Source organism: Dermacentor andersoni, chromosome 11, assembly GCF_023375885.2.
Source record: "Dermacentor andersoni chromosome 11, qqDerAnde1_hic_scaffold, whole genome shotgun sequence".
In the NCBI taxonomy this organism is placed as follows: Eukaryota; Metazoa; Arthropoda; class Arachnida; order Ixodida; family Ixodidae; genus Dermacentor; species Dermacentor andersoni.
In genome coordinates, this window is record NC_092824.1 from 71,122,443 (window position 1) to 71,134,602 (window position 12,160).

Genomic DNA, 12,160 nt, shown 5'->3' on the forward strand with positions numbered 1-12,160 from the left:
ACGGGTTATATTGCATAAGAATTCTATCCCTAAAGTTTCTCATACTTTGTGTTACATTCATCACGAGGTATTCCCACGGAATTTTAGGAAATGCCGGCCCACAAACAAATGTACTGAAACGAACCACAGACAGGGCGTGTTTTTATCTTATATCTTCTTAGATTTGGCCGGGCTTATCTTTGGCCGGGCTGGTAGACGACGCATCGATGGTGTTGATATTAACGTTGGGCATACCGGTATTGCTGGTTAGTTATGCGAACGCGCGCGAGCTGTCTTGATTCTTCAGCGCGCTCTGTCAAATCTGCAGCATCAGTCTCGGAGTCGCTGAAATCGTTAGGATTCATAGCATCCAGCATTGTCATCAGTTCTCGACCGTGGAGGATAATGAATGGCGTCATTCTCGTTGTTTCTTCGCGAGCCGTATTTCAAGCAAACGTTACGTAGGGTAATATTTGGTCCCAGCTCTTGCGTTCGACATTGGCATACATGCACAGCATGTCTGCGAGAGTCTTGTTGAGGCGCTACGTAAGTCCATTGCGTTGCGACTGATAGGCTGTTGCCTTTCTGAGTGCCGTGCCACTGAGGGTGAGTGCAGTTCGCAAATGTTCAGCCATGAACGCAATTCCCCTGTTGGTTACGATGGCCGCTGGAGCACCGTGCCTCAGGACGACGTTTCCAATAAAGAACTGGGCGGCCTCGGCTGCTGTGCTGCTCGGAAGAGTCTTGGTTTCAACATATCGCGTCAGGTAACCTGTCGCAACTATGATCCTCTTATTTCCTGCAGCTGACATTGGGAATGGGCCCAAAAGGTTCATCCCAATTTGGGCAAACGGCGTTTACAACGTGGCCCAACAATTTGAGTTCTTCATAGCCAAAGTGGCACTTTTCAAGTTTTAAGGTAAGCCCAGTGGACCGTAGGGCTTGAAGAACTGGCCGTAGCTGTCTGAGATGTTCATCAAATGTGGCGGAATAAACAATGACATCGTCTAGGTAGATTAAGCAAGTCTTCAACTTAAGGTCTGACCGAACAGTATCCATTAGCCTTTGGAACGTGGCTGAGGCAGATCACAAACCAAAAGCGAGAACTTTGAATTCATAGACCCCCTTAGGCGTTACAACAGCAGTCTTTTCGCGATCCCGCTCATCGACCTCTATTTGCCAGTATCCAATTTTTACATCCATGGATGAGAAGTAACTTGCATGCCGTAGCCTGTCGAGCGAATCGTCGATGCATGGTAAGTGACACACATCTTTTTTAGTAACCCGATTGAGCTTGCGATAATTGATACGAAACCGCAGGCTACCATCCTTCTTAAGCAGTACCACGGGCGGTGCTCACGGGCTTTTTGACGGCTGGATGATATAGTCTTCTAGCATTTTCTTGAATTGCTGCTGTATTGCTTCACGCTCTTTCTCAGCCACACGATACGAATGCTGTCGGATGGGTATTGCTGTTTCCTCCGTAATGATGCGGTGTTTAGTCCGTGGTGTTGGACGCACTCGGGACGATGTAGAGAAGCAGTCCTTGAAATCGTCAAGCGCTTTCCTGAGACTTTCTACTGCGGCGCTAAACCTGGGTCAACGTCGATCACGGGCGCATGTGGCATCGTATCGGTGGTCGATTCTTCTTTTACAGCAAAGCAGTGTTGAACGTGGATAATTCCGTCAAAGTATGCCACAGCGGTGCCCTTACTGATGTGCCGGCGTTCATTGGTGAAATCTGTCAGAAGTGCGTCTGTGCGACCACCGATTGTGCTGACGACACCGCGAATAATGGCAACACCCTGATGCAACAGAAGTGTAGTCAAATGTTCGGCTACGCCGTCCTTATTAAACAGACGGAGACTGTTAAACTGACGCAACTGACAGAGACAAAACTGCATGATAGTGCTGGTATGTAGACGTCGTCGTCGACGACACGCAACGATGTACGTTGGCGCTCTTCATCGTGGCTCGTGTCTGCACGAGTTGACAAAGCTATCTCGCCGTCCCGTATTTTAACCACCGCGCCGTACTCCAGCAAGAAGTCCATTCCAAGGTTGAGTGATCTGCAGCACTCTTTTAATATAATAAAGATGCCGTCATTATTGCACAGAAACTTTTGTCACATTGGGGTAAAAGATTTTACAGCTACAACTAGATAGCAGTCCGGGTGAAAACAGACTTCCGAAGTGGATAAAAAGCTATCTATTAAACTTCAGGCGTTTCGCCACAATAAAACGTAACTAAAAGGTTTCCTCGTGAGAGACCATATGATATTGTGAATCTCCAAATGATTTGATTGTTATACAGTCTCACTACTATCAGCTTATTTTATGGTATAGAACAAACATCTGCGGTATCAATGCACGGGCCAAAGAAGTCAGTGCATTGAAGAAAATTTCTACCAATAAATTTTTATAGGCGTACAATGTAGTCATGCATTGTCGTAAAAGCATCTGCGAGTGTTGTCTCTCGAAGGCAACTTGGCCTTTGGACTTCATATAAAGGCAGACATTACTTTTAGTTGATTAGAATACAGTACCTCTTTCCTCATGTGCTTCCTACTAATGAGAGATATTCCATTCTGTTTAGGCTAAAGAATCACTACGAGTATGGTTCATTACAGTTTGTTTGCTTATACACTGTCAAAAGAACTGCACAAGAAGTTTCTCTAACCAAATGGGGGTCAAGGATCTTTTGTCGACATCGCAGCACACTAGTTACAGAAAACACAATCTTGCAGCCCATTAGGGTTTGTCTTGAAGTCAGTTTGATAAAGCAACGTTCCCCAACAACATAGTTCATGGAACAGTGACCCCTCGCCAGGACCTGCCGTATTTTGCGACATTGGAGCACCCCAAATACTTCTGGCGACGAAGCCTTGTCGCGCAATTTCAAAAAACTAGATGGCAACGTTCACATCTTGCACTACTTCTGGCACACATGGCTATCGCGTGTTTCTTGGTCTGCAAATCGACATCCGCACTGCGTACACTCATACGGTGTTCTATCCACGTGTTTTGTTCGGTGGTGACGTGAGAGATTTGAATTGTTCTGAAAGGATCGATCGCAGATTTCGCAAGCCAAAGCGCTGTTTCCACATTACGAGTCTACATGTCTCTGGAGATTACATTTCTTTTTGAATTATTTAGCACATTTTTGGCATACATGACGATTATGCTCTGCATTTTGAATTATTTAGCACATTTTTGGCATACATGACGATTCTGCTCTGCAGCGTGCTCATCTTTAAGGAGATTCCCCGTCCGTGTGTATGATTCGCCGCAAGTTCTGCAAATGTAGGGTTAATTACCTGTGTGCGTGCGCTTATGGTTATCCAAATGACTAGACTGCCGGAACGATTTATTACATACTTCGCATTTGTAGGGTCTCTGATCCGTATGAGTGAGCTGATGGACATCTCGATGAGTAGACCGCCGGAACGATTTATTACATACTTCGCATTTGTAGGGCCTCTCGTACGAATGAGTGCGTTTATGGTCATCTAGATGAGTAGACCGTCGGAACGATTTATTACATACTTGGCATTTGTAGGGTCTATCGTCCGTATGAGTGCGCTTATGGTCATCTAGATGAGTAGACCGCCGGAACGATTTATTACATATTTGGCATTTGTAGGGTCTATCGTCTGTATGTGTGCGCTTATGGTTATCTAGGTGATGCGCCCGGTGGAACTGTTTACCACATGTTTCGCATTTGTAGGGTCTCTCGTCTGTGTGCGTGCGGTAATGTTCAGTTAGGTGATGTGCCTGGCGGAATTGTTTACCACAGGTTTCGCATTCGTGTTTTTTGTCAGTACGGTTGCGGGAATGTTCTACAATCTTAGACTTCTTCACAGACGATTGATCACAAGCTTTGCAAACGTGGGCTGTGTCATCCGCGTGTTTCTTGGCGTGCCCGTGTAAGGCGTGCCGACGGTTCGAAACATTGCCACATACAGCGCACAACTCTCGCTGTTCTCTTCTTCCGGTTCCAGGAGCATTCCTGCAAGGACACAGACAACGGAGCTCAAAACGGCCGACTCTTGTTACGGGAGGAGAAAAACACATCTTGCTAATTGAGAGGTTGACAAACAAAATCTTGCGTTAATGATAAGGCGACTTTCTGAACCTTGTCGCTAACTTGCTGCATTTAATCCTTGCGCTCGACTGGGGATCTAGCTTGGCGTAAACACTGCAGCCTTTTATGGTCTGTGTGGCTAAACTTGAAAATAAAGACCCGTACCTGTCTCGCATAAGCTATACATAATGTAACAATTAAAGCGTGGTTTTGGTATTTCTTGCTACTCGAACGGAGAAAAAATGGCTGCTAGTGGTGGTTAGATAGGCTACTTATCCCATATAAACATGATATTTCTGTCGCACGGCACTAGATCCGCTTTTCCGCGGGTATAAGCCATTGCAATTAGCCACTTGATGCTCTCGCTTTAAGAAATAGAAATGGCGCAATAATTTAATTATGGGGTTTTACGTGCCAAAACCACTTTCTGATTATGAGGCACGCCATAGTGGGAGACTCCGGAAATTTCGACCCCCTGGGGTTCTTTAACGTGCACCTAAATCTAAGTACACGGGTGTTTTCGCATTCAGCCCCCATCGAAATGCGGCCGCCGTGGCCGGGATTCGATCCCGCGACCTCGTGCTCAGCAGCCTAACACCATAGCCACTGAGCAACCACGGCGGGTGAGAAATGGCGCAAGGGAGAACCATTCGTTCATTTATGACACGCGTAGGTGGACTGACTCCCCGTCGGACATCACTTGTGTTAACTCAAGCCGTAGATACCGAATACGAAGAAAAACTTCCACGTTCAAGTTTTCCTGTAGTGTTTGCATGAATTCATTTAAGGTTTGACTCGCATTCGAACTGCACACCATTCCTGCCGAAGGCATCCGGAGAATGACACACACATATCACCCCATACGTATCAAACACAGATACGACAAATACTTCCGTGTTTTCATGTAAAATGGATGAAATATGCTTCCGAAGTTAGTATTTTTTTTTGTCCGTAAGGTAACGAACGCTGCAAGCGTTGAGTTAGGCTATTGCTGGTGCGACATCTTTTCTACCGTTTAGTGAAGAAAAATACAATGGGCTGAAGGAGTAGAGACAGCGCGTACAATGTATGTCTTTTGTACAGCCTGTTGCTCGTTTGAAATGTCTACGCTAAGCACTAGATGAAGATTGGTCGCTATTCTTGCGGTAATAAGATTTTTACTTGTATACTTGTATTTATTCTTCTTGCGGTTGTTCGCATGGCTCATGCAATGTTATGGTTTGATTCGATTCGTATGGTGTTACCTTCTACGTGGTATCAAATTATGCCAACTTCGTCGCCATCGAGACCGGATTATTTAATGAATAAATTAGAACTATCAAACAATCAAATTTCGTTTGATAGAGCCAGTTAATTTCCGGCAAATAACTTACTTAGGTTTCCGGCAAACAACTTGCGGCAAATAATTCCGGCAAATAACTTTAATTTAGGTTTGCAATGGGAAAAATGGGGAAATCGCTAAGCCTAAAAAGAATAGAAGCTTAGAATTTACAAAGCTAACTACGTGAAAGAATATAAATATCGCAGTTATATTAGTTGCATGTCTTGCAGTGTCCAAAGCGGAAACGCCCTCTATATTCATTTCCAATTTGCTAGAAATCGATACAATTTTTTCAAGGTATGGTGGAAGATCTACCCATAAAACAGAATATTTCAGAGCGCTGTGTAATACATGAATTTTGAGCCCTTTATATTTGTTATATGGTGCAGTTGATTGAATCGGGGCGTTTATAACGATGTAATATTGTTACTTGAGTTTCTCAATCTTTTCTTAAGTATGTGATGAATATAGAAAGGAGCTGCTCGAGTTACGATATAGCCACATTTCTTTAAATGCTACAAGATTCAATACTCATACAGTGTTGCCAAGCACATTCATTTTATCTTTTCCAATGTAATTAGGTAGTAGATCCTTAGCTAAAGGTTTTTATTTACGCCGACACTATATTGTCTCTACAGCAGCTCATATTTGGCATTTGGGTCATCAGAACTTTTCTCTCACGTTGAAGTGCGTCAGTGCCAGCTTAATTTTTGCCGGAACTTTGCAGGGAAATAGGAAAACCCTGCTTCATTTCATGAGCCTCGACTCCGATGAGCATCTTTCCTTCACAGTCTTTATATATTTCATAATGGGGAGTCATTAAGCAGGCTACAAACCTGCTAGAGTACCGCACATTGCGGCGTTTAACAGGCTGGAAAATTGGGCGATCTTGAGTAGCTTCTTGGTTACGGCACGGGATGCGAACACTGCCGCGTGGTGTCAGGTAGCGCTATTGGAACCATGAAGTATGTCAAGGGCAGTCACGTCATCCGAACGCTCAAAACTGGTGTTGCAGTAACTGTTTCAGCCATCAGAACTATCCCTTCGAACGAGAAATTACCGAGTAGAGGCATGGATGTTACACAGGTAGCCACCCCTGTCGTCTCCGAGTTGCCTTTTAATGTGAATTAAATGCGAATGTGAAATGTTAACTTACGTGGTGCCGTCTCCAGAATTGACTGATGCTGCCTGTATGCCAGCGCGGCTTCTGCTGGCCCTTGTGTTATCGACGCTCTTGATGGACCCCATGGGCTGGTACCTTGTGCTGCCATTGTCAGTGACTCCTGTATGGCATAAAAAGTATAGAAAAAGCGCTCATTCGCCGTAGTTCAAGGTCAATTCGTGAGAAATGGATTAAAAAATTAAATTATGGGGCTTTACGTGCCAAAACCATTTTCTGATTATGAGGCACGCCGTAGTGGGGGACTCCGGAAATTTTGACCACCTGGGGTTCTTTAACGTGCACCTAAAGCTAAGTACACGGGTGTTTTCGCATCGTGGGAAATGGATATTTCATGCTTATGGTGCAAGGCAAGAAGCATTTAGTGGTATAGAAACTTTACTGTTGTGCTTCCGTACGCGGTGCTTTGTCTTTCTGGAACTTTGCCTTGAATGGTTTATGAAGGGGACGGGCTTGGACAAGCGATCTCCCCATCTCCCCATCTCCCCATCTTTCATCACCCCCATCCCGCTCCATGTGTAGGGTAGCAAACCGGTTAAGCTAAACTGGTTAACCTCCCTGCCTTCCTTCTCTACTTTTTTTCTTCCTTCCTTTGTCTTCAATGCATGGAACAACTTCGTGGCGATGGGGAAGCCGAGCACGATCAAGATTGTGCAGTGTTGGATTCTTCTGAAGCTTATGTTTTACCTCAAACCGCTTGCAGAACACGACAGCGCTCGAAGTGAAAAACGATATGTCGGCCTCTTGTGCATGAAACCCTTGAGCCAATATATTTGCTGTGTTATCCAGTAATAAGCGCATTAGATGCCTCACGAAGTTATTGCTCATTGTTCATCTATTACGAGCAGCAGCCATATACCCGACACAGACGACGACAATGAAAAAAATTGAGAGGACGCATTTCTACCGAGGGATATAAAACTTTTGTTTGACGTATGCCCTAAATTCATTGACCTTCACTGACACGCGTGCGCCATCTAAATACCTACTCGCCTTTCAGAAACTGATTATCCGAACCCCATTTGCAGACTCGTGTAGGTGAAATTCATAAGCACGTGCTGTAAGCACTGCAGGTTTACCAGCTCGCTACGAGCACTAAAAAGGCTGTCCTCACCAAAGTTCCTGTGTAGGCCTAAATAGACTATAGGACAACTTTCCAAAAGATTGCTTAATGCGCATATGTTAGAGTCGTATTGCAGTCAGCAGATTAGCTTGGAAAAGAAATGCGGAGGTGGTAATTCACGGGGCAATATCACTAAGCTATGCAACGGAAAGCCTCAAAGCGCGGTAAATGTGTGGACTGTAGGAATAGCGGTGCAAGTATTGTAGCTAGAGAATACATTGTTGCGCCAAAAAAGGAAAATAAAGACTTGGGAAGGAAGAGTACGAAACGACAGATTGAGCGCTGTCGTTTCGTACTCTTCCTTCCCAAGTCTTTATTTTCCTTTTTTGGCGCAACAATGTATTCTTTAGATCCCAACCAACTCGCCCAGCGACAAGTTCTACTCAACTATATTGTAGCTAGGTCCGCACCTTCCCTATAACGGCACAGACATTGCGTGAAACTGAAAGGAAAACGCGAGAGATCTAAAACGCGGAAATTACGGCAGAATCCTCCTCAGGAGGACCATCGACGCTACTGCAAATAGCATTAATGCTGCAGGGACATGCCGTATTTTTGAATGCACCGTTATTTACAACATGAAAAGGGGGGGGGGGGGGCGGAGTTGGCTAAGAATGTTTGCGGCGTTACTACAGCCACGTGCTTTAGGGTCTATGCCTTCGTGCCCTACAGGAAACACTCAACGCGGATTACAAGCCAGAGGAACTAAAAACTTGAGTTTCATATTTGAATTAGAATGAACTACAGTGTCATAGCATAGGCGTAATTTAAGGAACTCATTTTTTATTGTTTGGTATTCTCAACTTTATTAGTCGCGCCGCTAAAGTCGCAACGTTGGTCAGGCCTGCGAAAGAGGTTGCGCAGACAGAACGAATAATGCTTCACGTATCCAAGGAAATCTAATCCGGTTACAAAAAAGAATTTTCAGTTTGGAAGGCCGGTGTTTCTGCCGATGTAGGCTTTCTAGTTAACAAAGCGTTAGAATTTTAAAGCGATGGCACACTCACTGGAAATCATTGGCTACTGTGATTGTTACTGATTCTACACGAATAATGTTTACGTTTCAGAAGCGCATAGTTGGGATATTTGGTGAGTATTTAGGGCAATAGGGCGCAAACTACCACCCAACAATTTTGTATCTCCTTGCGTTGCATTTTCATAAACTATTTAAGGCTGTTTATGCTGCAGCTGGCTTGGCACGCTCGGTATGAAATAACCAAGAGTTCCAATATAAACTGCTTTGGGGTGTCCCAAATTGTACGCTTTAACTTCTGCATTCGGCCGCAGCGGAATATGCCTGCTTCTCGCGACATGGTATTGGTGAGCGATTCTCACACTCTGCCTAAAAGGTCACATTGCCGTTACGACTCCTGCCGTAGACATCTGAAGCGCCGCACTAATTACATATCACACGCGGCATTCGCATCAAAGCAGTTACTTTGTCCATAAGCGCGATCGGTTTAAGGAAAACAATATCACGGTGTTAACATGCCATACGCACTTGAATTCTGCTTGGCAAATAAAATTGTAGACCAATGGTCATGCGATGATTTCATTTAGGAGTGAATTAATCACTGGATGGAATGTACAGTCTCGGCTTCTGCCCTCATCTTATTGTGGTTTACCAGCGCACCAATACAAGAACGAATTCTTTCAAAATCTTAAAAATTATGGGGTTTTACTTGCCAAAACCACTTCCTGATTATGAGGCACGCCGTAGTGGAGGACTCCGGAAATTTGGACCACCTGGGGTTCTTTAACGTGCACCTAAATCTAAGTACACGGGTGTTTTCGCATTGCGCCCCCATCGAAATGCGGCCGCCTTGGCCAGGATTCAATCCCGCGACCTCGTGCTCAGCAACTTAACACCATATCCACTGAACAACCACGGCGGGTCTCTTCTTTCAAAATCTTCTACTGCATAGGGTATGTATGAATTTGCATATAATAATTTAAGCACGAATTTCTTAGTAAGGACAGTTATAAACTGGTTCATGCGGGAACCATCTTGGCGGCACTCTGTAAGTCCATGTTTATACGCAACAAATGTACCGCTACCACGGCAACCATAGGGGCTATCTGCCATGTTTGTGCAAGAAGCGAGTGACAATCGCCTACGTACCGTCGACGTTGCAAATCTCGTCGGTCATCAGCGTGTGAAGCGTGTTCCTCTGGTAACTCAAGGCCTCGTCGCAAATGCTGCAGTTAAGTGTTTGACAGACAGTTATTAGCTGTGACAAAAGAGAAGGTGAAATTATGTTGAATAAAGCAATGTCGGAAAAAGAAAAGCCTTGTTTTGTAACTGAGCCACTCGCAATGGCCCGTTCTCATCAAATACCGACTATGATGGCTGGCATAGGACGAACGGCACAGTCGGGGAAATACATGGTGCAGATCTCTCATCCAGCATAGACGAAACGGCGCCTTGACTTGCATGAATGCTGTCATCTTCACTGTTAAAGTACTTACGAGATGTCCTATGTAGTTTGCTATATATAATTCTTGGTCCACTTGCTACACTGACAGAATCCTAAGAATAATTTCGGACTAAAGCGTTTTTAAGCATGGCACATATTTTTTTTTCATCTCTAAAACAGGTTGAAATATAACAATGACGCTGTGCAGATGGTTTCTGTAATTATGATGGACACCTGTGCTGATATTAGAATAATTAGTATTGGTGACCTCTGATGCACTTCATCAACGCCGTGGTGAATGTGACGTTTTCACGCCAATTACAATCATGACTCATAGATCCGTCAGCTATGACGAATATATCAAATTTCAGGGAATACTTGAAATTATGGGCTCAAATGTCGTGCTCTGAGAGATACAAGCAGATTTCTGCCTCTTAGCCAAGTATTAATTTGACTACTTACGAACAAAATGAGTTTGAAGGAAATAATGATGAACTAAAATGCACTTCCTAATTGTTTGTTTGTAAGCGATGCTAAGTTTGCTTGTATATCTCTCGCTGGAGCCTATGTAAGAACTCTTCGAAGGATGAATATTATTGTGAGGACGCATGAAAAATATCTTAAGACTGATGCAATGCTTAGCAAGAAAATAGCTGCAATGCGACGTGCAACTGCATTCGGTCACAAATGGTAAAGGTTACCGTAGTATACCATGACTTCCCACTTCTTTATCACTGCGATATTACCTCACCCCAGTTTGCTATTTAAAAAAAAAAACGGTTTAGAACTAAATAATCTAAGTTTAAGCTGTTAAAAAGAAAGGGAAACAGAAACAAATGCCTTCTTTGGCCGCACAACCCCAAGCCGGAAAAGTGTGTTTCCTTGCGCACTTGCTTTGCTTAAGCAACACATTCAAACGGGAGAACAATCGTGTTAAACCAAGTTGTGGATTTTCATGCACGGGGCTTACTTTTTATTAATGTAAAGCTTTAACCTGGCAGTACCCACTTGGTCACATTTTTTTTTCGTCAATTGGCAAGTGGTAGTATTGTTGTGCACTTTGACGAGTTGTCTAAAAACACGTATGGTTCGGCTCAGCAATTGTACAGTGCGGTTAAAACTAATTCCGCGGATTTCCGTGCAACAGCCATGACCTGATAACACGCATACCAAATTTAGGTGGACTGCGCATGAATTTTGACCATCGGGGCTTCTGTAGCGAGCACCTAAATGCAAGTAATCAAGAACCTTTTTACATTGCGCTTTCAGCGAAATACTGTGGTGCCATCCGGAATTGTAGCCGGTACTTCGAGCTATAGCACTCCATCGCGTGTGTGCAGTGCAAGGATTATACATCAATGAAAAATATTTTCTTCTCTAAGCATACGTTCACTTCATGTTCTGAAAAATCTTCTCCTGAGCGCTGAACAGCTGACTTTGCGCTGAACATGGCAATCTTCCCGCCCCATTCTAGCATCGACGCGTCTTAATCTAAGAAAGCCTCCGATTTCAAAGCTCAAGCTGGCTGTAAAAAAGACCCGTTTTAGGTGGCACCAAATGTACAGATGTAAGCCCATTATAAGCGTATTATATGGGTCGTGCCTAAGGGTAACACTATTCACTGAAAAAAAAAATTGACATGTGGTAAAACTCACGTGTTGTAGGCGCCCAAAGTAGATAAAGCGTCCTGGGTACCGTCACGGGTTGTACTTGTTGTTGCTTTGCCCTTCATGCTTAAGTCAAGAGGCGTGTATTCGTTGCTGCTTTCTTCAGCCATGCCTGATGTTTCGATGTCCTATAACTGGCGCCTATTGTTGACTGGGCGTTGTTGAATCACCGCGCTTGCGCTCTCAGTGCCAAGAAAGAACGGAAACGAATAAAACTTTTGTCACTTCGCGGTTTCGTATAAAATGATACCGCATATCCGGTAAAAAACTAGACGTTGCAGTCCGCCACTAGCTTGACGCTAATGTAAAATTTTTTGAACGACAACAAAGACGCCCCAATTACCCGTGCTATCTATGCTCCTATATATGTAACTAAACTAAACCTCAGTA

General features: G+C 44.1%; 1 protein-coding gene across 1 annotated transcript; it reads right to left on the reverse strand.

Moving 5' to 3' along the window:
* Positions 1 to 2,258: 2,258 nt before the first annotated feature.
* Positions 2,259 to 11,958, reverse strand: LOC129381648 (uncharacterized). The gene is made up of 4 exons (XM_055064676.2): positions 11,759 to 11,958; positions 9,809 to 9,885; positions 6,540 to 6,666; positions 2,259 to 3,987 (listed from the first exon to the last, which is right to left on the reverse strand). Exons 1-4 carry the CDS (start codon positions 11,878 to 11,880, stop codon positions 3,288 to 3,290), a joined length of 1,026 nt encoding a protein of 341 aa, XP_054920651.2. The 5' UTR covers positions 11,881 to 11,958; the 3' UTR covers positions 2,259 to 3,287.
* Positions 11,959 to 12,160: the final 202 nt, after the last annotated feature.

Excerpts from the sequence above, each read along its gene's own strand:
- LOC129381648 (XM_055064676.2), bottom strand. The coding sequence starts at position 11,880 with ATGGCTGAAGAAAGCAGCAACGAATACACGCCTCTTGACTTAAGCATG. Across the intron at positions 6,667-9,808 it reads CGAGATTTGCAACGTCGACG|GAGTCACTGACAATGGCAGC; the intron begins GTACGTAGGCGA and ends TATGCCATACAG. Across the intron at positions 3,988-6,539 it reads AATTCTGGAGACGGCACCAC|GAATGCTCCTGGAACCGGAA; the intron begins GTAAGTTAACAT and ends GTGTCCTTGCAG.